The sequence below is a fragment of the Equus caballus genome, chromosome 3, assembly GCF_041296265.1.
Source record: "Equus caballus isolate H_3958 breed thoroughbred chromosome 3, TB-T2T, whole genome shotgun sequence".
NCBI lineage: Eukaryota > Metazoa > Chordata > Mammalia > Perissodactyla > Equidae > Equus > Equus caballus.
Genome location: NC_091686.1, coordinates 88,383,652 through 88,411,438, shown reverse-complemented (window position 1 = coordinate 88,411,438; position 27,787 = coordinate 88,383,652). Strand labels below are relative to the sequence as shown.

At 34.5% G+C, this 27,787-nt stretch overlaps 1 protein-coding gene across 1 annotated transcript in view; it reads right to left on the bottom strand.

Annotated features, from left to right (window-relative positions):
• The window catches only part of GABRG1 (gamma-aminobutyric acid type A receptor subunit gamma1), a 73,730-nt gene extending 51,266 nt beyond the window's left edge, over positions 1–22,464 (bottom strand). The window contains exons 1-2 of the mRNA XM_001496202.6: positions 22,161–22,464; positions 6,802–6,950 (exon numbers count right to left, since the gene is read on the bottom strand). Of these exons, the coding sequence (XP_001496252.1) occupies positions 6,802–6,950; positions 22,161–22,264 (253 nt within the window). The 5' untranslated portion in view covers positions 22,265–22,464. The remainder of the gene's footprint in view (positions 1–6,801; positions 6,951–22,160) is intronic.
• Between the last annotated feature and the right edge of the window lie 5,323 nt (positions 22,465–27,787).

Sequence of the window (27,787 nt, the reverse complement as noted above, 5' to 3'; positions counted from 1 at the left end):
AACAAAAATGTTTTTTCTTAGCCACACTAACCACATTTCAAGTACTCAATAGCCAATAAACAATTTAAAGTATTTAATACTCATACATATATGTAACTATTATTAATATACATTATATACATTTATAATATACATTTATTACATACATTTATAATATATATTAAATATATATATATATCTAGCTATTGGGAATGTATTCTTAGGTGAATGGAAGAGTGGTGTCTCATCCTACAGTTAAACATCTCTTCAGGCAGCAGACTTAGCAACCTGCTCCTGTTCCTATACCTGATCAAGGGAAAAGAAAGTTAGGAGGGGTGGTAGGACTTAAAGAAACAAAAGCAGTGGAGTATCTGCACACTCCTTCCTTAGAATGTCTAGGATATTTTAGTTTCTGGTGGGTATAACTCATATCAAAATAAAACAACTGAGCTAGAGGGATTTCACCAGTTTTTTGACCCAAGAGTGTTGTGCGCCAGCAGCACATATCTCCGGACTAGATGATTGAGGAAAGGAACTAAGGAGGGAAGAAGACATAGAGACCCATCCAGATTTCCTGTGTCAAGGAAGTAAGCAATATAAAATGCCTATCAACAGAACAACAAAAGCCATTTCTTCCCTCCTACCCATAAAAGAGTCATTATATATATGTCTGCCTCTCAAAGTACACCAAGGGCCAGTTGGTGTTAGCCCAGAGAAATAAAAACTAACAAGACAAAGGTTTCAGCTGTACCCATTGGAATGATCGCATACACTGTTCCCCCTCATATCTCTTGAATGTTCCCATCACTAGGAACCTAGAAGAGGTGAACAGATGGAATAAGAAAGCAGATCACACCAAGTCCATCTCTAGTAGCACTGGTCTACCCGTCCTGGGAGAAGGATAGCTTTAATTCTGTTTGGATATTAAATTTTTAGACAAGATTGAACTATTTAAATCACTGAAACAGTTTGGAAAGCCATAGATTCTAGCTGAAAAGTTGTTAAGAAATAGAAAAAGACGATTCAAAATAGAGTTGTTTAGGATTTACTAGAACTACAAAACCTTTTAGTGTTAACTCCCCATTAAGTTTAGAAGCCCTCAGTAAGTTGATTATGTAAGTTTTCATAGCCTCAACGGAAAGAAAAATACTAACACAAATTTCGGACAGAAGGGAATACCTGCAAAGGTCACCTCAACAACTAAGTCGCTCATTATATTTACTCCAAGATTCAAGATAAAATGCTACTATGCACGGTACACTTTAGGACATGTTTTATCTAATCTATTAAAAAAAGTGACAGTCACATGTTTATAGAATTTGAAAGTTCATATCTTGATTTGAAATAATGTATTTTAAATGCTAAATTCACAAATAGAGTAACTGTCAAAATACCTATATATGGAATAAAAAAGATTATATACACTGTGTTCTATTCAGCAAATATTCATTCAGCAAATATTAAGTGAATGTAGTTTATGTTTCAAGCATTGTTTTACCAACTAGGATTCTGCTGATTTCTACTTTCAGGGAACCTACATTAGACAAAGAAAACAGAGTGTCAAATAAGAATAGTGAAGTATGATGAGTAAAATGGAAGTACAGATTTCTGCTTCTTCTTGTGATAAGCAGTTGGTATCAAATTAACCATCTCAATGAACACAAGCATAAAATTTACTTAAAATTTTAAAAATAGTTGAAAGAATCACACAGCAAGTAAGACAGTCAGGATTTGACACAATTTCCTGGAAAGAATGAAAATGCAATGACGTGAGCTCCTCTTTATTCTTTGGTCACTTTTTCCCCTTGGTGCATTTGCTCTTTCACTGCACAGAAATAGTAACTGAACAAAACACAGAGGCTTAGAAGTTGTACCCGTCTCATTGGGCTGGAGAGACAAATATTGGCGTTAAGGGCTGTCAAGACAGCTGAGACTTCCCTGGAACAAAGGAAACCACCACGGGGAGTTTAATCAGACATTCTACATGCAACTTCCCCTCAAGGCATTTACTAATTCCTAAATTGTGCTTAAGGACAGTGTGATGCTGAGAAACCAAATATAAATCAGCTGCTAAGCATCTACAATAATATGTGGAGATTTCAGCTATTTCAGAAATGTCTGGGGCCACCAAGGAGAGGGATTCTTATCAGGCTACCAGTTGAGACACTTCAAATGGCTATGCCCTAGCAGAAAGGAAAGTTTTACAAAAGGAAATACACTGGTTTTGTCCAAAAGAAGGTGATTTTCCTTTACTCAACCTGCCTCCCAAAACAAAATTAAATCCTCTCTGGAGGAAAATAACATCATCTAGAAGCTCCATTATTTTTAATATACTCTACTGGCATTCAATAAAAAATCAACACAATTAAATGAAACACAGGCAAATCACCTTAAACCAAGAGATAAAGTCACACAAGTGATCAAGACATTGTGGTTATTAGACACAGACTTTAAAATAACTATCATTACTATGTACAAGAAAATCAATGAAAAGGTGGCAAATTTGATAAAATCCTTGAAATTGACTTCAAAATCATGTGTAAATACAACTGAGAATTATTAAACTGGAAAAGAGGTCAATAATAAAGAACAGATTGAAACACAAAGAGGGAAATATTGAAAGTTACAGAAAAATCTATGAGATTTAATGGACATGGTGAAAATGTCAAACATATCTGCGGCTGGAGTCACAGAGAAATTGAGATAGAAAACGTGTTTAAAGAAATATTGGCCAAGAATTTTCCAAAAGAAAGTAAAGATGCCAACATGTAGATTCAAGCTCTATGAACTACCCCAACTACATACCAAAAATGAAACAAAAAAATCTAGGGACATTATATATAACTGTAGAAAACCAAAGACAAAGAAAATCTAAAAACAGCCAGAGATAAAAGATATTTTAACTTTAACATAGCAAAGTTAATGTTGAAAAGTGGTTTTTCAACAGAAATAATAGAAGTTGGAAGAAAATGGAGTGATGCTTATAAAGTTTGGACAGGAAATAACAGTCGTACTCGGTTTTCATATCCATTGAAAATATCATTCAAAACTGAGGACAACACAAAAATATTTTCATCTTAATAGATCTAAGGAGGAAAAAACTCATGATTATTCCCAGAAATGTTGAAAAAGCCTTTGACAAATTTCAACACCAATTCTTGATCTAAAAACAAAGTCGAGAAAATTGAGCAACAATTTCTCATTGTGAACATACATATGAAGAAACACTAGAGTCATTTTCACTAAGATCTAGAATAAGGCAAAGTTATCCACTATCTCCACTATTTAATTATACTAGACATTTAGTGAATGCTATTAGATAAGACACATCGATTAGTTGCCTATTAATTGGTAAATAAAATCATTTCTTGGTGTATGATATGATAGCATATTTTGAAAACTCAGATAATAAATGCTTAAACTAACAATAAAAAATCAGGAGAGGCCGCCCCATGGCTGAGTGGCTAAGTTTGAGCGCTCAGCTGGAGCAGCTTGGGGTTCACCGGTTCGGATCCTGAGCATGGACCTGGCACGGCGCATCAGGCCGTGGTGCGGCAGCGTCCCACATGGAGGAACTAGAATGACCTACAACTAGTATATACGCAACTATGCACTGGGGCTTTGGGGAGAAAAAAACAAAAAGAGGAAGACCGGCAACAGATGTTAGCTAAGGGCCAGCTCCTCACACACACACAAAAAAAATCAGGGAGATAGTAGGATATAAAATGAGCACTCATAAATCTATAACATTGATATACAAAACCAATAATCAGAAGACATTATGGTTGAGAAAATACCATTTACAGCAGAAAAAAATTAAACACAAGATTCAAATGTATGTGAAAAATGTATGTGAGTAAATCTTTAAATTATTCACAAAAGATACAAAATAAACATGAAGAATTGGAAAGGCAGCCCACGTTCCCACATTAGATGACTCAATGTTATAAAGATGTCAGTTTTCCCAAAGTTATATTACAAATTTAACACAATCTCAATAAAAATACCAACAAGTATTTTTTTATGGAGCTAAACTTGTTCATAATAAAGCCCATATATTTTTTTCAAAAACATGAAAGAATAGTCAAAAAGCTGAAAATGAAAAACACAATAAAATGAAAATATAAGGTGGAACTAGCCTTACAAGACACTACTATTAAATATTTTAGTCTTACTATAGTGTTGAATTTCTACTATTAATATGAAGTCGTGGCAAAGAAACAGAAAAAAATAGATGAGAGAATGGAAAAGAAAGGTCAGAAATAACCAAAGTATATAGGAAAATGTAATAAATTATAAAGTTGACATCTCAAAGAACAGAGGCAAAAATTGACTTTTTAATAAATGATGCTGAGTCAACAGAAAAGCCATTTGCAAAAGATAAAAATTAGATTCATACTTGACACCATACACAGGAATAAACTCCAAACGGATCAGAGAATTAAATATAAAAAATAAAACAATACAAATTACTAGACGTAAACTCAAAGTAGAATACAACCAGTAACACTTGAACCAAACTGCATTGAAAATGAATAACATAACCACACTGACAGAAATAGAGAAGAAAATAACTAACCTAAGTAACTTTGGGGAAGAGTATTTTGATGACATACTGTAAAGCTAAAGACAAAAATAATTATACATGAATATTTAATTCTAGTTAATTTGTTTTCATAGATGTGTTAAAATTCTAAAACTACTTTTATATATTTACTACAATTGAGCAAATAAGAAAATATTTTACGGATAAATGAGAGCCAGGGGCCTACTGTTGGAAAGAGGAGCTACAAATGAGAAAAGGGGGAAAGGCTAGAATGAACCCCATGGTGTTTGGATTGGAATCACAGCTATCAGTGTGAGCTCCTGGTTTATAATACATGTAAAAAGGGACAGAGATAGAAATACAGATGCCTGGAATGTGCACGTAGAACACATATTTCTACTTCTATACACCAAAGGGTCAAGAAGTAATGACACCCTATATTAATAAGTACACCTAGTGGCCAAATCTTGGTTTCTGAATACCACTCTACAAAAAGAGGAACCAGGGCTCCATGGAGAAATGGTGAATTCCGTTGCTGGATTAAGATGAGGCTGGAATACCTTATGTGCTAGAAAGTAAGGAGTGTTCAGAAAATCATGGGGACATGTGAAAGAACACAGAAGCTAAATTATAGAAAGTTCCAGTGGTCAAATTTTTATTTTAAGAAAAAAGGTAAATAATGATAGTAATGAGTTATAAACTATAAAAGAAAACATATCTTTAAGTCTACACTGAGTAAATAAGTAAATGAATAGACAAATAAATGGAAGAGAAGTCACAGTTCTTCCTTATGGTAGAATTACAATTAAAATACGTAGAAGGAATGATGACACTATTGAGTCACCATTTGGCAGACAGCACAGTAATATTGCTGAAGGGAAGACTTATTGCTGGACACATGGTTAATGGACAAATGTGTGCTGAGAAACGTTTCAATAGTTTCTCCCCACGGCACTATGTCCTCACAGCACAGTTATTAACCAAAAAGGGAAAAATAACAACTCTACAGTAGAGAAATGTGGAAGAAACCACACCTAAGCAAGTGATCAAAGTTTAACATCACCAGTAGTAAGATATAGTAACATCACATACCTCCTGATAGAAAACACTGAATGGGTAACATACCACTAGTCCTAGCCAGTGCAACGTGGCATAACAAATATATAATTTTCTAATGAAGTAGAACACTCATTATTTGCAAAATACACTATTTGAAAGTAGTCATTATTTGTAATAGTCATTATTCTCTATCTTTGTAGAAAATCTAGAAGAATATAACAATAAATAATTAAAATTCATAAACAAATTTAGCAAGACTCCTGTATACTGCTAATACAAAATTAGAAAACAAGTTTTTAAAAAACCTATTTACACATGAATGAAAAACTCCAAATATGTAGAATTAAATCTAGTAAAATATATTCAACACTTCTTCACAGGAAAATTGATTAAAAAATAACTATATAGAGCCAGTCCTGATGGCCTAGCAGTAAAAGTTCTGTGTGCTCCGCTTTGGTAGCACAGGTTGGGTTCCCAGACATGAAACCACATCGCTCATTTGTCAGTAGCCATGTTGCAGCGGTGGCTCACACAGAACTTACAACTAGAATATACAACTATGTACTGGGGCTTTGGGGAGAAAAAGAAATAAATATATAAAGAGAGGACTATATGTTGCTCATGAATTTGGTATGATAAAAATTCAATATAGTAAAGATTTCAATTTCCCTATATTGACCATAGATTTAATGCAATTCCAATAAAAAGCTTTGATGATTTCTATTTTCGTGTGTTAAAGAGTCGTGGAGAGGGACTTAGAATTTAATTATGTTATAAAATATACAAAAGACTGAGAATAACAATCTCAACAAAGAACAAAGTAGGATTACCTACACTAAATATACTATCAAGGCTTATAATTTTACATTAATTAAAACTGTGGCATTGGCACAAAATTAGAACTCCTACTTGCTTTTCAAATATTTTCTTTCATAAAATATCTCAGCTTTTCAGGCAGTTTATCGAAACTTTGCCGTTGTACCCTTTGTTGTGGCAGTTGTAAAATAATTACCTCAAAAATGTTTATATGTCTTTCTTTGCACATCAGACTGTGAACCTCTCAAAGATAGTGCTACATTTCCAAGCAATGATTGTCAAACCCAGCAGTTTCTAACATACATCAGACACTCAAGGAATATGAGATATATGATTAAAATAACATCAGTAGATATGGTTTTCATAATCATCAAAATCCCAGAATGATAGTTCAAACTTACCTCCTATATCTGGGCGAAGTTTATTGTCATACCCTCGAAGCAATGAATTGAGAATTTGTGTTATATCTCCTTCATGAATCTTTGGTGCCAAGACCCAAGTTTTGTTCACTGTTAAATCCTCATCATCTTCATCATCTGCTTTATCAATGCTAAATAATTCAAAAAAAAAAAATGTGGATGATAGAAAGTTCAACCAAACTGTGTATTTAAAAAAAGTAGTTTAAGATTATTATAATTATCATAATTTTTTAGGGAGTAGTAAGAGAGAAAATAAAAACCATTAGAAATATGTTACATTAAGATTAACACCTTCATCACATGAACTGTTCTGATATAATAATACTCAAAAATGAAGAATTCAGTATAAGAAATATAACATAATATTAAAATAATGAAATAAATCTTGGCCACCTCCACAAGTGTCATTAAAGGCCACAGAGATTATGCACTGAAAATGTGAATGGTACCCTAGATTTGTGCAGTACACAATCTACACAAAGATGAGTGAAGAAAGGTTTGACCAAAAAAGGGGACAAATTATTGAACACACCTATGCTTCTTCCTTTGAGGTCAGAAGAACCCATTCATCTTATTCCAAAAATTGTGTTAAACGTTGTCTTACCATCAAATCATAAGTGGGTGACTCACTCTCCACATATTTTTTTTTCGAGGGAGGCATGACTATCAAATATTAGGACTGGAAGTGAGACTTTAGAGATCAAATAACCCACTGCTTTCATTTTGTAAATGAGAAAACTAAAGACAGTTGAGAACTAACTAAAGCACAAATCTTTTTATTAGCAAAACTGAAAATCAAGTCCTGACTCTCCCAGTAATGCTTCTTGCTACAACCATGTCTTTAACAAGTACACGGAATCCACTTACTTCTGAGTCATGGTAGACAATGCAGTAAGATAGACATTCATCTACAATTCATCAACAGGAACAAATTACTCTTCCTTTATGACGCATAAGTAACCCCCTCTTCATTTGAGAAAGATCATCCTAGACTTAACATACCCTACTTCAGTAATCTTAGTCTACCAGGGAAAAAGATTCAAAAGACCCTTTATTACCACTTACTTTGGTAAAATCAGGCAAATCCATCATTTATTAGTTATCTACATATATTTCAGAGATAGGCTTCTCTCCAGCGGCAAATATGCAAGTTTATCATAATATCTTGAGTTGATCTTTTCTCCATTATCCATGCAGATCTCTTTTGCTTTGGACCTAAATATCTTACCTAACGCTGCTCCCATGCTCTTTATCCTTCTTTTAAAAATTTTTCTTCCAGTCTTATTAAGGGGTAATTGGCATATAACATTGTATAAGTTTGAGGAGTACAACAAAATGATTTGCTATATGTATGTATAGTGAAAAGATTATTACAATAAGTTTGGTTAACATCTACCCTCTTTATCCATGAGTACAAGTTAACATTTTTAAATTGAAACTTAACCTTTAAAGTATTTGCTACATTTCATATTCATAATAATTCTGTTGATACTTATTATCAACAGATAATAGGGTGCATTATTATTCTCAATACTTCACTTCTCCTTTCTGTCAAGAGAATTGTACTTTTCACTCCATTGACTTCTAAGTTGGTCATGTGACCTAAAATACTCCTTCCTGTGAGAGGATTATACATCCTTGTCCTATTGAATTCAAGTGTGGCCCTGTGATTTGCTTTTGCTAATGGAATATATGTGACATGTGTCACTACCAAGCAGAAGATTTAACGTCAGTGCACACAGTTCACCATATCTCTCTTGTCCTTTTGCCAGAAGCAGCCATACTCAAACAGAGGCTGCTCCATTACCGCAGTCTCAGAGTGAAGGCAGCACGGACACAGCCACAGTTGACCTACAGTGGACATGCAGCCTGTATGAGAAATATTTAGCGTTGTAGGCCACTGAGATTTGGGGGGTATTTTATTACCACGATATCCACCGTTCTCCCTATGTGAACTACTAGGGTACATTTAGTTAACAAATTTTTAATGAAATGCTTATTTATATTAATTGTATCGCTCTATTTAACTTCTAAAAGTATATACCATTGATATAGTTGTGTGATTTCCTTTAAATAATTTCCTACAATTTTCTCTTAATAAAATATATACATACATACATTCATTCATAAACTAAAACATTGAAAATACTGACGTATTAAGAATCCTTGCTGGTGTGTTCTCCAGGAAAGTTTTCATATCTAATTAGAATTGCCAAGATAGGTCAACAACCCAAATTTTAGGGCATCCGTTTAGCTTTAAATCCCAGTTTTATAGAATGAAACATCTAGTGGATAGAGGCAGGCCACTGCCCATGTAAGTAGTTGATCTTTCTTTGAAATATGACTGCAGTCAAATGGAAGTTCCCAGCAAATATAAAAACGTTTTTCTATTTTTTGCCACAGCAACATCCTGGTAATCCCAAAAGCACATGCTCAGAGTGATTCATATTCCGCTTTTCCCAGCCAGCTCAGAGGGAATATGAAAATCGGCCTCAAGGATATTACAAAGCTATGCTTCCTCATTTCCAGCAATAATAGAAAGGAAATTTCATTATAGTTAATTTTTCTACCTCTTCCTTCCAAGCTTTCTAAATTACCTTCAGAACATTCATTAATTATCATGAATATCATATTGATATTATTTTGGTGATTAAAAGTACTTCCCATAATTTTAAAATAGTTCATATAACATAACTGATGTCTCAATATCTTTCATAGGCTTGGAGATTTTTGTAACATTTACACATGTTGAGTGACTATTCATTTGGGGAAAACAAATACGATCTTTTTACATTATACTCTGAGAATTCCTAGACTTATGCTCAAGCTCTTCTTTTAAATAATTTGAACAAGCGTAAGTTTATCTTTAGTGGAAATACATTTAGACTCCTGAATATAAAATTTTACTAATTGTTTAACAGTTGATGCTTTCATTGTTTTCATCAGCTACTGAGTTCCCATAATGCACCATTAAGTGCCTACCATGTTTCAGGAACTGTGTGATAGGTTCCTTCCACATATTATGTCATTTAATCCAGAATAATCCTATGAAATAAATATTAATATTCCTATTTTATAGGTGAAAAAATCGGTTTATAGAATTTCCAGCATACATATTATTAAATAATAGAGCCAGGATTTAAAATAGATCAATTTACTTTAAAGACTCGTTTGCTCTTTCCTTTGAAGTTTCATAGTATCATCTCATTCTATCTTTATTAAACAACCCAGGGTGGTTGGATTTTGAGTTTTCTAATTCATAAGAACACATTGACATTTACGGTAAGTAATCTGAAGCGCATTTGGATTGTGCACAGGTAAGATACCTTAGTCTCCGCCTTTAGTTCCGAGACGTTAGAATAATAAACTCAAGGAATCACAAACACACTCTCTATGATGGAAAAGACTTTCTAACATGTGTGCTCAACTTCCAATCCAATGCTTTAACTCATTTCTAGAGGAAATCCCACATACTACAAATGTGCTAAGTGCTGAAAATACAACAGCAAACAAAATTATATTCCTGATCTAGATGATCTTATTTTCTAATAAAGGAGAAAACGATCAAAGAAATGATACAGAAAACCATCATATATAAAGATGCTTATCACAATATTATCTGTGGTAGTCAAGTTTTAAACAATAAGAGTATATTTACATAAATTATGACGTATCCATATGACGTAATGGATGCATACATTCAATTGACGGTTGTGAAGAGTCTGTAAAAATATGAAATTATTTTCATAATTTAATGTTATATAAAAATAACATATAACAATTTGCTTTTATCAAAACTGATGTATAAAATGACTAAAGATTTAATAAGAAGTTGGCATAATGAATATACTAAGTATGCTACACTAGTGGAACTGTAGAAAACTTAATTCTTTTCTTTATATTAATAGTATACTACAATCTTTCTGTATAATTTTGTAATACAAATACATGAAAAAGAGTTAATTTGATATTAAAGCCTGCCTAAAAATGAACTGCTTTTTCCTATACACCAGACAGATAGGGCTCTGAAATAGATTTCTAATAAAAAATAAATAATTTAATAGAGCCTTTTATAGAGGGCAGCAGAGCTTTATATTCTGCCAAGAAAAAGACAGCAGAAGCCCTGAAAATTTGCCACGTGGTTTTCCTGATGTGGGAGCATAGCTGACTGACAGTTCAGCTGCCAGCCCTCCAGACCAGCACTGTATCTGTACGAGACCTAGAGCCAGTCACTCAACTATTATAAACTATTTTTCACACGTAGGGCAAACATTGATTGAAGTTTCCTCGGGATGGCCTGGTTTACACCTGTTTCCTAGAATAATTATTAATAGCACCCTCTTTCACTTACAAAATGACCTAATTTGGATGATAAATTATATAGTCATCCTTTATATAGTTTGTGTAAAGGTGACTGCAAATGTCCTGATTCTGACACCTGGAGAAGACTCTTCCATTAATCAGTGAAGAAAGAGCAGATAGAACTCCAAAGCCAGGCCTCATCTGTGATTTATTGCTCATGACCAATTAAATAGTGTTTATTTATAAACATCAGGTATGTTTCTATAAGCATAGTAACAAGTGACAAGTTCCAGGAAAGAAACATACTTGTTCTAACGTTTTTGAGTAGAAGATATCCTAATGTCAAAGCCTCCAAGAGCTAGCTTTTAAAGAGGAGCACTCATTTTAGATCTGGAAGTCAAAGGAAGTCAAAATAAAGGAGAAATTAAAAAAAACAAATTTTATTATTTTCTTTTTGCCTCTATATTTTAGCTGCTAAATTCTTTTGGACAAAAATTCCTTTCTAGCGTTGTAGCTCTGAATCATTTTTATTGCTCATAAAAGTTGGTAGGGAAGCAAAATAAGTAAAAGAGTGAAAGGGTTACAGATTTGCACTTCCAGAGTTTTAGAGAGGTGAAATGACAGTCCACTCAATTTTGTGATTATTTCATTAGCACAAAAGAATATGGGGCCCATCACTTAACACACACAGAGATGAATGCTTTGGAAATTTGAAGAGGGAGAGGGGAGCCAAGAATAGATTATTAAGTAGGTGTGCTTTACTATGTGCTTTCACTCTGTTCAGTGCTTAACTCCACCAGGAAATTGATCACATTGCATTTTAATTAACTAGTTTAGATATTTATGACCCTCTCTAAGTTCCTTGAAGGTGTTCAACATGATATCGTTGGCACCAAGACCAATACTTGGCACACGGTAGGTGTCCGATAAAAAAAATCCACTGAATAAGTGAATGAATGAAAAGAATATTAGAGCTCATCTTGCTGTTTGCAGGTAAACTTATAGTGAACCAAGAAAATTAACAACTAGAAACTATTCCTATTGGCCTTAATAAGAGAATTAATTATTGTAGCTAACCTAATATAAAATTAATTTAAAAAATACAGCAGTTTTCTGATACTACTATTAATCTATCATAAACAAAAACAGGAAAAGAAGTGATTCCTTTCAAAATGATAGCACAACCTATAAGACGATTGAGAGGAAATATAACAGGGAAGGTATAAGTCTTATGTAAAGAAATTTAAAAATAAATGAAGGATATAAGGACAGAAAAAAATAAAAGCAAAGTAAATATTTTGGCTGTAAAACAATATTGTTGATATATCATTCCAAAATAAGTTTATAGATTTAATGAAGTTTTAATTCCATAGTTCGTATGTAATAGGTTTTGAATCATTATGGTTAGGTAGAAGAATCAAGATGAGGGTTTACAAGAAATTATTGAAAAAAGTATTGTTAGATGAAATTTGTCCTGCTAGAATAAAAAGAAAACAAAATAAAGTTACTGTAATCAAAACTATATTGTAGTAAGACATACAGAAATCAGCGAGAACAAAAACAAGTAAATTCAGATCCCGAGTGAATAGAAATTTAGTATATAATAAAAGTGACTAACTGGTTTAGCAATGAAAGGATGAATTATTCAGTAAATTGTACTGCAATGCTTACTAACCAATTTAGAAGAAAATAACTTAGATTCCTACTTATATGATAAATTGTAGATATCTTAAAGATGAAAATATAATAAAGTATAAAAATATTAAAAAAGATATTGCAAATTCTTTTTGACCTTTGGGGTAATGACGTCTTTCAGGCCTACACCTAACCAAACGAGGAAAGAAAAAAAATTGACAAATAAATAGAAAAATGAAAAATAACTTATGAATGACATAAGACACTTGACAAAGACTAGGGACAAAGGGCAGACTGACACAAAAATATTTACAACATAACAGGTACACAAAGATTCAGAGGGGAAAAAAGTTAAAAAAAGACATAAAATTATGCTAACATCTACTGGTAGCAAGGCATATAGGTTTAAAATGTGACAAATTTTAGCCATCACAATGGCAAATCACTAAAAGATTCATTACATCCAGTAGGGGTGATAATATGGATAAGTGGCATTTTTATAAGCATTAATAGAAAACTAAATAGCTTTATGGTAATTTGGCAACACTGATGAAATATTGAAATTAAGTATAATATATAATATTTCAATGAATAATATTGAAATTATATGTAATGTATATATGTACACAAAGTCAATGTGTGATAATACAAAAATCACACAATTTTGTTTGATAAACAAAATCAAAGAGAGACTTATGGAATAATTTAAATTATGATTCCTCTATAACATAGATACCACATCATCATTAAAAAGGAGATACAATTACAATGGGGCCAGCCCGTTGGCATAGTGGTTAAGTTCATGCACTTGGCTTCGGCAGCCTGGGTTTCGCAGGTTCAGATCCCAGGTGCAGGCCTAGCACTGTTAGTCAAGCCTCACTGTTGTGGCATATCACATAAAATAAAGGAAGGCTGGTCCAGATGTTAGCTCAGCAACAATCTTCCTCAAGCAAAAAGAGGAGGATTGGCAACAGATGTTAGCTCAGGGCCAATCTTCCTCACCAAAAAAATAAAAATAAAAAAGCAAGAGATACAACTAAGCACACTAATCCAGAAAGATATCTTTAACATTAGTTATGCGACAAAACAAGTGTCAGATTTCATTTGTATAGAAAACTTACACACACAAATTGTATGTTCATTCATGTCTAAACTTAGGTAAAAGTCTGGAAGTATAGACTCAAAATTGCTAAGAAATTTTGAGGAGTGGAATAAAATAAGTGACCTTCTTATTTAGATTATATGATCAAAAACATTATGGTTAGGGAAAACAGTTTTGTTTTTCTCCATATATTTCAACAACACCAGCAACATATATATATATACACAGGTTTCCGCTGATATCCAAACGTAGAGAATTCCAACGAAATCTTTCCTAAGCTGAAATGGCATAAAGTGAAGAAGCAATTACAATTAATTTATAGGGGAAAAATTTTTGAGCATTCCCAGACTCCAAAAATAACCTACCAAATCATACCCAATAACATATAAAACCCTTATTTCGTTCATCATGATAAAAACTCTTAATTACATCCAGTTTTACACTAAGCATAACACCCTTACGAGCTCTCTTAGGCTTTTCTGATACCTTAGGACGCATCTTGCTAATGGATGCACAAAATAAATCGAGATGAAGCACAGATGCCCACAGACACAGTTCAAAGCTATGGCAGCTTGATGCTGAGATCCTGGGCACAGTTTCCGGGGAAGGACTTGTGGGCGCCACTCTCGACGCCGAGAGTGGGAGCTGCCTCTATAAAGCCAGCACTGAACGATAATTTTGCTTTTCGTCTTTTGTCGTAAAAGTGAAAATTGCCTTCAGATTTCTTCTAGTTAGCGGAAACAGGTATTAATGTAGGTCTTTTGTAAAAGTAAAGTGGCGAAAAGCAAACTTTCAGATAGCAGGGAAATCTGCATATAACTTGGAAATTATTCAAATTATTTGTTTAGAAAACAAAGAAAAATAAGGTCTAAACTATTTGTGGTGAGAAATTTAAAATTTAAAGTATTTTATGTCCAAGAATAGAACAGAAATTGGATTATAAATTAATGATTCTACAATTTGAAGTGTGGAATATTGATCTAAGAGAAAAAAATAAAATGTGACATCTTCATCCTTTGTAAATTTTATGTAGTTTCCTTGGTAAAGCAGAATATACAGAACCCTTCAAATTACATTAAAGATAGGAAATAAATGGCAATAAACATAACTTTTGGCACAGACTGCTTCATTGTTAGTTTCAAAAAGGGGTCAGCACAATTCCTAAATCTATTAGAACATAGTTTGATCTGATTAAATTAGATATAAAAATGTACAGTTCCATTAGTTAATGCCAAAAGGGACAGATTAATATCAGAATAGATTTATAAAAGATCAACTGGTATAGCAGCATGTTTTTAGAAAGAGAATAAAAACAGAGAATTATAAAATAAAGCAGAGATTTTTTTAACATCGTGATTATAGATATGAAATTTCTGAGGCTTAATGATTGATCCTTAATATAACAACAAAAATTACTAACAAAACATTGTCTTTTGCCAATTTTTGGAGTTTTGTTTTTGTTTTGCTTATTTGCTTTGTTTGGCAGGCCAGATCTGCTCTTTAAAACTTAGAAAATTAGGAATCACAAGTCCAATAAATAATCTTCAGGGGGATGGTGAATATCCAGAGATCATAAATGTTCTTTTGGGACCATTTCCATGTGAGTATTTTCTGGAGGAAGGGAAAGAAATTTTCATTACAGTTTATAAAAAAATGAGTACTGGGTAGAAAGTATATTAAAATGAATACCAAATTCTCCATTGCTCCAATTTATATCCATAGTGGTTGACAGAACATAAATTAGAGTTAGAAAGAATACCACTCTTCATGACATTCACATTTTGTAGGCCTTTGATGCTCTTCTGCATCAGATAAATTCTACAAGGCTGCTAAAAACTTTGCAAAGTGGAGGCATAATGTTGAGGCTTAATACATTGTAAAGCATATTAAAAGATCTTAAAATTAAATGGAAGAAAGAAATGGGAATTAGTTTCTCTGAATGCAGAAAGATATGCATTTGTTTCCTAAGTCTTGGGATCATAAAATGAGAGACAAAATATTTTCATTGACATAAGGATCCTCTTAGACCATTCACTTCAATAGGGAGAGAATACAAATGAGTAGAACAGAAACACCAAAACACTCTTTCTTGTCAATTCCAGTTATGACAATTTGATGGTTTTTCAAACAGAATTGTCGCTAAGGATATGATAGAAACAAATACACACTCATAAGCCACCTATCAAGAGTAGCAAATTAGTTTGTAGAACACAGAGGTCTGAGTTACACTTAAATTTAAAATAGCCAATATAGCTGCTTTGTGCTAATCAGTATGGTTATTTTGTGGAAAAGGTGATCCTTACTCAAGACACTCTACTACATGTGTTGGAAAATTATTCTGCTAATTATATACATCTAGGATGACTGAGAGATGAATGATGTCTCTGTATTTAAGTAATTCACAAATTGTGCAATCATAAGTGATGGTCCTAGGAAGCTACTCAAAGATTAACTTGTTGCCAGGATCCTTGATTCTAGCAGCCTTAAAGCTAACTGGAGAACCAAATCACATCCTGATCACACTAATATTAAAATATTTATATTAAACCCACTATATTCTAATCACAGACTGTCTGATCTTCCCATCCAGCTACAGATTGGAGAGCAGGGTTCATGTTAACTTTTCTTCTACATCCCTAGTGCTTAGCACAGTCCAACTACTGTGTTACTCAATATATTTGTTACTTAATATATTTGCCTAAAAATAAGGAGAAAAGTTAAATCTCCAAATACATTGTATCTGGGGGGAAAGGATTCCTACAGTTCAGAAGTTCACCGTTAAACTTAATTCTATAGCCTTTCATAGGATGTTGCTATTTTAATACCATATGTCAGATGACCAGAGTAAAGGTTTTCCTAGAAGATATAGGAATATCGTTTTCATAAGGCCTACCAAATTTTGAGACCATACCTTTGGCCACAGAAGAATAATGCTATTTCTCTCTCTACTCTTCACTAACATTGACCTGAACTTGTGCCCAGGACAGCTGAGAATATTTCATCTTTTCCCAGAGTTGCAATTGATGTCACTCTCCTTAGTGACCCCCCATAGCTCACCTAGAATTCTAAGTAGCATTTATAGCATTTTACTGTCTTTGTTTATATTAATAAACTATCTCATATAAATTTCTAGAGTTTAAGTTCACTGGGGGCAGGGACCCTGCCTTCTTTGTCCTGTGAATTTAGTACATACACTGTCATATACATATGTCCTGTATACACTACACAAACACTATTAGGGCAGGCATTACGTCTTGCTTACCACTGTATTTCCAGTTCCCAGAATTCTGCTTAACACATAATAGGCAATGAGTAACTATTTCTTGAATGAATGAGCATTATTGATGCTCAATACATGTTTACTGAATGAATTAATAGCTAAGACTATTTCCTGAAACATGGAGCTTGAGTTGGTTAAACTATCTTAGTATTGATAGAATTAGATTGTGACATATTTAAAAATAGAAAAAAGTATAAATTTCATCGGCGTCCTACAGAGTACAAGGGCTCTAACAAGCTTCTGCTTGAAGAAGTCTAGTGACAAATCATCCATTGTATTGTTAGAGGGCTTTTTTATTGAAAGAAAATCTGCCTTCATGCAGCTTTCACCATTTGGTTATGGTTTGTCTGTTACACTTAAACCTAATAAATTCAATCATGATTTTATTTATATAGCATACTTAAAAATAAATAGCCATCTGATTCCTCAGTAAAACTTACCTAAATTCCAAATTCGTGTTTTTAACTCTTTATCCTATGGTGTTTTTTTCTAGATCAAGTACTCCAGTTAAAGTTTTCCCTAAAATAAGTAATCTAGCACTGCATATAATATTCCTGATTATGTGGTAGGCATAACAATAGATTCTTATATTTACTGTGCTTTCTATCAGTTGCGTTATCTCTCCTCTCCTTTCCTTTCCTCCTTCTTCCCTCCTCCCTTCCCTTTTTCCCCTTCATCCACAGTCATGTTAATTGCTTTGATTTATATTGCATTTGTAATCTGAGAGGTGTGGTGGTTAAGAATGCAGGCTCTGGGCAACGAACACATGGATTTGAATCTTGGATTCAGCGCCGATGATCTTCAGTGAGTTTCTAAAAATCACTGTGCCCTGGTTTTCCCATCTGTAAAATGGGGATAATAACAGTATCTAGGCTTTATTCGCCCTTCATGCTTGATGGTTCATTTGGCTAAGCATAACCTTCTAGGCAGAACATTTGTCTTTAGAATTTTGGTGACATTTCCTCCATAATTTTCCCGTATTGCTGATGAGAAATCTCATGACTCCCTAATTCTCTTTCCTTGATTAAGATCTGTTCCATCAGCACCCTCTATCCTTAAAAGTTTAGACTCCTCTGTTTATCTTTGGAGTTCTGAAAGTATATTTTCTTGTTTTGTCTACAAGATGTTTTCCTTTGATGATTACCACAAATCTAGGTCTTAGCAGTGAATACAAGCTCCATATGGGTAATAATCATGTTTAGTCTTTTCACCCCTATAAACTCAGCCTGTTGCACTGTCTATAGCACACAGAAGTTATTCAATAAATATTTGTTGAATAAAAGAATGAATGACATCTCCCAAATCCAAAAGATATTTAATAATGTACAATGATTCAAGGACTTTACTGAAGTTAAAACAACTTTAACCAGGATAAATAAGACTAGAATCACTGTGATTCCAAGAACATCTGTTGTTATGTCTTTTCAGTTAAAATTTTAAGTGCTACATACTTTGCACAAGTTTTCTCTCTTGGTCTTGAAACAAACTGGAAAGGTAGATATCATTTCCACACTTTACAAATGAGGGCTCTCTGCCTCAAAGATTTGCCTGAAATCACTCTAGTGGGAAATAGTGGAGCTGAAACTAGAATTTACATCTAATGATCAAGTTCAGAATTCTCAATTGGTACCTAGTGTATATGTGAATTATTCTCCTGAAGCCTGTATATTCAATTTGTGCCCACTCTTCCCCCTTCCCCCATGACAGTCATTTATCATATTTTGATAATACCTCAAGAACCATCTTTTTCTGTTTTCCACCTTGCCTTGTCTCCTTTCTTTGGGATCCCACCTTCATTATTGTTTTCATAGATAAATTTTAATCACCTTTATATAAACATAAAATACTATATGTCTATTTAATGTTTTGATGAAAAGTCAAACTTTTCCTTTTCTTGCTTAGCCAAAATTATGTCTCCTAGTATATAATGGAATGAAATGGAAGGAGAGTATACCTAAAAGACTATACACAGGGGATTTATCAAATATAGCTTTGCATCTTAGCTCCAAAATAATTTTGTCTCTCAGTCCTTCTTTGAATATTTAATTATCTTGGACCATTATTACTCACTTATTTGCCCTCAAGTTTGCATCAGTATTTTATTAGAAAATTAAGCCAACCAAAAATCTAAATGCCTAAAGAAAAATCATTCACTATTACCTCCACAAAATATATTACTGAAGTTCTTTGAAAATAATATATTTTATAAAGCAAGGATAATTGAATATTTTTATTTCGGCAACTGAATGCTAAACTGTGTGATTGTTTTAAAAAATAAAAACAAGTTATTTTCCTTTGGTTTCTCAAAATATAACTTCTTAGTCAATGCTTATTGTAAATTACTTTTTAGAACAGCTAAAATCTCCAAGCCCTTTTTCACCTATTTTTAAAAACCTGACTGTAATTAGATTTTTTCCAACGTTACAAATAAGTCAAATCAAGCTTAAGAGATTTTAACCAACTTGTCAAGATGCCATAGAGCCTCACGGGGAAGGAAACACAGGAACCAAGACTACAGCTTTTAGTTACAACAATAGGATAGATTTTCATAGTTCAGCAATATAAAAATCAGTATAGTATCTCTCCTTTATGCTCTTGATGGAAACTAATGAGGAAATAAGCTTTTGTTTTTGATTAGATATAAGAAATAATAGCTTCCAATTTGGTAAACCGCAAAATAGATGACTTGGAAGATTTATTTTTGAAATCAGTGTAAAACATCAAAATTCCTATAAACAGAACCATCAGTGGTTAGTTTTTAAAGATCTCTCAAAAGAAGAAAAAAGGAAGAAGAAGATACGAATGTGAATTGTTTATTCATGCTGGCATCAATTTTTTCCAACTAAATCTTAAAAGGATGAAAAGTTCACCACAATGTAGCTACTTTAAAAATTGAAGACATATTCTCTCATAATTGAGGCCCAAAGAGCTAATTATAACAGCAACATACAGCTTTTTTTAGTATTTATTTACTCACTGGCCAGAGTAATCCAGATGGTCTATAGTACTATGATAAAATGAATTATTTATCTACTTTAACTTCATAACACCTCTCTCTCACTCACTCATACATATGCTAAAAAGAGTTCATGGCATTCTCAATTAGAATTTCCCTCTTGAAAACTACTAAGAAAAAGCCAGTAAAGCAATCATTACTTTATGTTTAGCTCAATCTTAGACATATTGAATACGAAAATTTGAAAAAGTCATAAATGATCTACTACTACCCTTCATTTGCTAGATGAAGAAAGTGTGTTCAGAGAGGTTAAGGACCCTTGACACATAAAATCATGTCTCCAGACTGCCAGATCCCATCTCTCTCACCTACACCACACAATTCTTTAATTCGGAGCAGCTGGAAGAGAATTCTGGAGCCAATTATGATGACCATAAAGTAAACATCCTTAAAAACAAAAGATGTTATTTAAAACAAAACGTCTCTTTAGAGAGACAGTATGCCCCTTAGCAAGCAGCTTGCCCACTACATCGCAAGGGAAACTTGCACTTAGAATGGCAAAGGAGCATACAGGTTGTTATTTCAGAAAATCACAGGCTAAATCTGTTTTTCCTTATGAGAACACAGATTCATTTGTAGCATTATGAAGATGCATGAGAGGACGGGTACGTGTTCTATGAAAATATCTTCTATAAAATTTTATAATATATTTTAAAGAAATAGAACATGACACAACTTGCATATAGGAAATGATTAATCAAGTAGCATATTTGAGCCCATGCAGAACATTTAAGTTTCTAAGGGAAAAGGGTAAATAAACTAAAACTGTAATACTTAAAAAAGCATTGTGTGTTAAATATTTTCTGGCAAGTCTAATATGACTTAGCATACTTTAATCCAATCTCTATTTTCGGAGAAAGAATATAGTTGTTCTATCTGCTGGTAATGGCAAAAATATTCACTCTAGCTATATACTAAAATTAATCATCACAATAATTCATTTTAGCAATGATGCAAATACTTATACAGGCGTGTTTCCATCTGCATAGTGATTATATTTTACTCCTGAGTTCTAAGCAGCACCACATAATACAATAATATAATTTTAAATGTACATTTATATAAAATTTCGTTACATGATATGAGTAGTATGTCAAAGACCTTTATAATGTCTACATCTAAACCAGCATTGTAACTTCTTTCATCCTCTACTCCTAAATCCAGGTGCAATACCTGAGCATTTTAGTTTTCTACCAGAATGATTTCAAAGTTTTATTGAAAGGTATTACAGCCCAAGCAGCTCAAGTCTTGCTTTGGTTAAGTTGGAGGCTTGGGGCTGATAATTTCTCTCTCTATCTCTGTCTGTCTTTCTGTCTGTCTCTCTCTCTCTGTCACATACATACACACACACACACACACATACACAGAGCCAGGATATTCATATCATCATACAATTTTTATTTACTTGTAGACAGTCAATGAAAATAAAAATCACCCAAAGCTGGCTCAATAAAATATACATAGTTATTTCTGGCTTAAATATTTCAACTGTGATAGTTTTTTTTTAGCTATAATCATAATCTTTCTTGAGGTAAAACTTTGGTGTTTTCCAGAATAGCAAAAACAGAAAAAAAAGAATACCAGAAAAAGCAATATTAGTATATAGAAAAGCATCATACATACCATGAAGTGTAACAAGTTTCTAAAATAACTTTGCTTTTAAAACGCAGAATCATCTGGAAAGTTCATCAATGGCATTCATTCATTAAATTTAAAAGCAAAATTATTTCTACTCCCCCACCCCACTCCCGGTAACTGAACCTTTACTAGTTTCGACTTTGCTTCAGGTGAAAAACAACTGAACTAACCTTCTAACTAACATAGGTTAATTTCATTCTATCTGAAAATGAAGAGATGTAATTAGAAAATAAAATGCTAGTAAAATATCGCACACATGCCCAGGAAAATGCAAGTTACTTAACTTAGAATCATTTTTAAAAGAATGAGAAATGAGGGGGAAGGAGACAGATCCGAAAGAATAGTTTTAGGTCCTTAAATTTACTCACCAGTTTCCCAAATGCAGGGTCAGTAACAAGAACATCAGCCTCACCCCTCTGCTTTGACTCCACAGAAGAAAAGGAGAGAAATGAAAATCTTTCCAAGAACCCATTGGGATCGCTTTTTCTGCTCAAGTCTCCAAGCCAGGACTTTTTCTCCCACCTCAGCTGCAGCCCAGCGAGTACGAGAAGGGAGTGCGGGAAGGCAGTACACCTCCCAACCAGGTAGGATGCGACTCCCAGCGGAATTGAGCAGGGGAGCCAATCAGAACTAGAGGATGTTGGCATAAATTATCTGAAAAAGAGTTGGGCCAATCAAAGGCTCAAAGAGGCGGGGCTTCCCCTACTAGAAATCGTGCCCAGTAGGGAAAAGGGCTTCGTCTTTCTAAAAGAAAAACAAACCTCTTCTCCCTCGCAGCCACGGAGAAACGTTTGAGTAGCCTTGACAGACTTCCTTTCCAGGGACAGGCAGCCTGCCTCTTCCCCCTGGCCTTCCCTCCTGCCTGACTCTATTTGGGAAACCACTACCTCTTGCCTCTCCCACCTTTAGATTCTGAATCTGTCCACCGAGAGAGACCCGTGGGAAGCTTGCAGTGTCTAATTGGTTTTCCCCAGGCTCGAGAAGGTTCTGCTAATTTTTGTTTATTATCGTTGATTTTGAGTGTGGGGCGACGTCTCATTTCTCTGCAGACCCAGCACCTGGCGCAATGCCTGGCACAAATGAGCTCTCGGGAGATGTTGAATAAACAACTAATTGAATGAATGAATGAATGAATGAGCGGGCTAGGTGCACCGCCGGTAACGTTTCCTCAACCCCTTCTGTCTTTATGAGTGAGAGGATTTGCAACTCCTTCTTTCTCCGGGTACCAGAAGACGATGCTGATGAATACTGTCAGGCAAGAACGATCTCATTTTACAAAAACAGAAACAAAAATCCGTTTTTAAAAAGGTCCTCTTGAGTTGTAGACCTATTACGTGGGTAATCCTTATTCTCTGCTCCCTTCCCAGTTGCCTTTGCGTTTGTTGAGCTCCAGTGTTTGGTACCTAACTTCAGAGGCTCTGCTTTGAGTTTGCAGCAGAGCCTAACTGTTGCCATGGCAACCAGAAAGCCTCTGGCAGCTTGAACAACTGTACAGGCAAGACGGTGGTGGTGGTGGAAGCAGGCTGGCTCTGCCCAGCCATCTTCTGCCTTCATGCCTTCCTAAATCCCTACTTCCCATTAAAGCCTCCTAGGGTTGGGGTCTTTGGCTATCTCACTAATCACCCCACAACCACCTGGAATTGGCCACATTCAGGGTTGAACTGCAATTTACCACCTAGTTATCCGAGAGTATTTGTCTCCCGTGAACAGTTCAAGGCAGAAGTAACAGTGTTTGTGCATGACAGTAAGGTAACTGTTGCTATCCTGCCTTCTGAAATCACTTAAAGGAACTGGATGGAGTAACAAGGTTACAGATATTTTCTTGCCCGGAGTAACAGATGGTGCAGTGCTGGGCTTTTCTCTCCCCTCTTGGATTGATTCTCCAGACTTTTAGTCTTCTCTGAAAAAAACGGTATTGACCTCCTTGTTTTTCTTCTCCTACTATACATTAATTAGGCACCATTATTCTCTTCCACAAAGCATGTTAGTCAAGGTAGCTCATCTCAAATAATTTATATAACAATAAAGTTTCGTTAAAATAGATTTTGAGGTGAATAAATTTAGTTAAAAGTTGATAACATAAATCTGGGTAGTATTTTTTTTCTGCTTCAATTAAGAATGTGCTTCGGATAGGTATTTAACTGTTTCATTGGATGCACAAACTAATCCACTATCTGATTAGCGGGGGAACTAGGAATTAATTCACTAGAAGTATGTAATGAGTAACAAATAGTTGTCTAGTTACTCTTTGCATTTTGCTAAGATTAGGTAAGATTTTTGCATATATTAATGGGAATATGATACTGCGTAGTCTTATACAATAGTAATTGATAGTTCTCCCATCAGAAATTCTTAGCAAGGTTTAACTCTCATTGTTGTCATATACAACTGAAGGATGCTGAGAACAGTTAAAGAAATTAATGGAGAGAAAAGGTGAAGGATACACCCTTGGGCAGTTATATATTGCCTGCTTATTCTTGTAAAAGATAAAGACCTGGAGTAATTTCCAGACTGGAAAATCTCCTGTATTTTCCAAAACATAGGTTTTTGCCAATTTTGTGCTGAAATATTTTCAAATTTATTTCATTCTTATCTTTCAAGCAATTGTATCTGACTCTTTATTTCTATGTCTCTTCCTTTGATTTTTTTTTTCCTTCTTATAATATATGTCTTCTGGGAAATTGATCCTATTCTGCTGTCGTAGTTAATTATAATTCCCTGTAAACTATGTAAAAGGGATCTGAGCCCTCCCCTTCAGAACCTGAAGAAGAAATGATGATATTGGATATCAGCCATGTCTTAACCCTGACAGTCTGTCTCATCTGATTTAATAAACTAGCTGTGTGTGTGTGTGTGTGTAGTTGGAGAGGGGGATGGCATATATTGTGAGTTTTGGAAAAAGCCAAAAAGGTGCCCTGTACTTACCAAACAAACTGTAGCATCTCACAGAGGAACACTCACAGAGAAGAGATGAAGTGTCTCATGCAATTTTAGAGTAGAAAGCCAGAAGTTGCTATAAGGAAGGGACTGGAGAAAGCTCTCTGTCTTCCATCCTGGCTGTGTTTTCCAACTCAAGGCCATTTGACCCCATGGAACGTTTATCAATGTCTGGAGACGTTGAGGGGGCTGGTGAGCTACTGGCATCTTGTGAGTAGAGTCCAGAGTTACTGCTACACATTCCAAAATGCAAAAGAAAGCCGTCCCATGACAAAGAATTATAGAGCTCAAACTGTCAACAGTGCCGAGGGTGAGAAACCCTGCAATATAGATAAAGAGGACAGGGGGCCAGATTCCATTGCAGCTGATGATTTCCTTATATTGTCAATGAAGTCACCATTCCGCTCCTCCTTCCTTTGACAGTCTGAGCCACTACCATTATCCACCAGTCTTATATCTAGCTGGGATGACTATCAACTCATAGTGCACGGCAATTTTCTTTTTTTCAAAATTTGTCCAGATATCACCTTAAAATAAAATGCTTGGGGTACCTTTAAAAATGCAGATTAATGGGCTTCTCTCCAGACCTAATGAATTAGAATTTTTAGCAAGAACCTCTGGAGAATCTCATGAGTCAACAAGTTTGAGAACAATTGTCCTATAATCATCTCACAAAATGACTGGTGAGATGGTGACCTGATTATGTATGTGCAACCCTGGCCCTGGCAAAGCTGGGTTTCTGCATGATTCATCTGTCCATTATGAATTTAGTCATTCAAAATATTTATTAAGAAGCTGGTATGTCAGACTCTGAGACTGGCACAAGAATAGAATGGTGAACAAAACTTATCACTTTGTGCCTCAGTTTCCTTATCTATAAAAAGAGAATAAGAATTCTACTTAGTTTACATTGTTGTTTTAAGGATTAAAACGATTAATACATGGAATGACTTAAAACAGTATGTGGATAATATAAATTACTCAAACAATATTAGTTGTCATTTATGTAAACTCATTGACAGTATGTTTTAAACCAACTTGATTCACTCCAGCCCTTAGTATGGTACCTGGCACAGAGTAGCAATTTCTGAATGTACAGTCTATCAGGGACGATGGAGAGGTTTACCGGACACTGATGCTCTCACCCCACCATTGACATTGTCCTGATACCTGGCTTCTCCAGAACAAGAAGACATTTGCATCGTGTTCCAGTTCTCCTGATGCACTTTTCCTCTCAGGGTGCAAACTCTATACTTCAGTCAAAACCACAATTTTGGGGGCCAGCCTCATGCGCAAGTGGTTAAGTTCACATGCTCTGCTTCAGCAGCCCAGGGTTTTGGGGTTTCAGATCCTGGGCGCGGACCTAGCACTGCTCATCAAGCCATGCTGAGGTGGCAATGCACATAGCACAGAAGGACCTACAACTAGAATATACAATTATATACTGGGAGTGCTTAGGGGAAAAGGTGAATAGGAAAAAAAAATAAGATTGGCAACAGATGTTAGCTCAGGGCCAATCTTTCAGAAAAAAACCACAATTGCAGGTTCCTAAACTTATCACTTAATATCATACTTTCTTTTGTTGTGTCATATGCCAGTCCCTCAGTTTAGGAGGCCCTCCATTCTTTATCTGCATAGTTTCTCTTCATTCTTTCTGATTAAGTTTAAGGGTCATTTTTTTTCCCAAGAAGACTTTATTGATTGTTCACTGCATGCTAATCTGTGGTACAGGTCTGTCCTATAATAATAGTTAATATTGGGCCCACCCAGTGGTGTGGTGGTTGAGTTCATGTGCTCTGCTTCAGCAGCCTGGGGTTTGCAGGTTTGGATCCCAAGCATAGACCTAGCACCACTCGTCAAGCCATGTTGTGGTGGCATCCCACATAAAACAGAAGATTGGCAGCAGATGTTAGCTCAGAGCCAATGTTCTTCACACACACACACTAAAAGCTAATATTTATTAAGTGTTTACTATGTGTCACCAGGCATTATTCTTAATGGTTCCTAATTTTAAGTGCATATAATCCTATCTCCACTTAAAGCAACCACTTCATATTTGCATCCTAGAACATATCACATTTTTGGAAACTATCTATATTTCTACCCAAACTGTCAGTTCTGTCTTTTTAAACTTTATATATTAAAGATTTATAGTGCTTATCAGACCTGGTATTATATTACATGCATATTTAATATTATTATAGTATATCTATATTTAATATTATGTGTATATTTGACTAGTATTTTTCTCGCCCTAGAATGTGACTCCATGAAGGCAGGGATCTTGTTTGTTTTTGTCATCTATTTTGTTCAAAGCAGTGGATAGCAAATAATAGGCACTTAATAAGTATCTGTAGAATGAATAAGTATTCAAAGCGTAATTGAATGAATAAAGACATGAATGACTTTAATTCTTTCATCTATTTCTGGAGCCATTAAGGGATCTCCTTCAACAGCATAGGTCTCAAGTGCCCATTTCTAAATGGATGAAATCCAGATCTTGTTACTTGACTTATTCCTCCCCATGAGACCTTGGGAATTAATTTTTCCTATTTACAGTCACCATGATCAAAATTAACAAACCCAGGCATCCTAGTTTATGTAATCGGATTATTATTTAAATCAAACAGAAGAGAGGGCTAGCACAAAGAGATTTCAAAAGACTGAAGGCACACATCCTTTCTTTGTCAGTCTGTTCAGTCTCCTTAATCCTGTACCTGGTCTCTAGAGTGCAGCCAAAAGAGAGAGTTCAGAAGCTGATCCTTGATGGCAGGTGGCAATGGATCTATAGCTTCTAGACCCTAAGTCTATCCCCTTTTTTTGTTTGTTTCTGTATTGTAATTTCTGTATATGACCTTTTGCCACTGGTTTTCTCCACTTTCTTGTATCTTCCGTATTTTACTTTCTATCTGATTTCCCCACCAACATGCAAATATCTCATGTATATTATTAAAATATACATTCATCCTATATTAACCTCATTACCCCCTCTGTCTCCCATGGCTATCACTTACTCCCATTAATAGCCATCCTTCTCATCTTATTCACCACACATTCA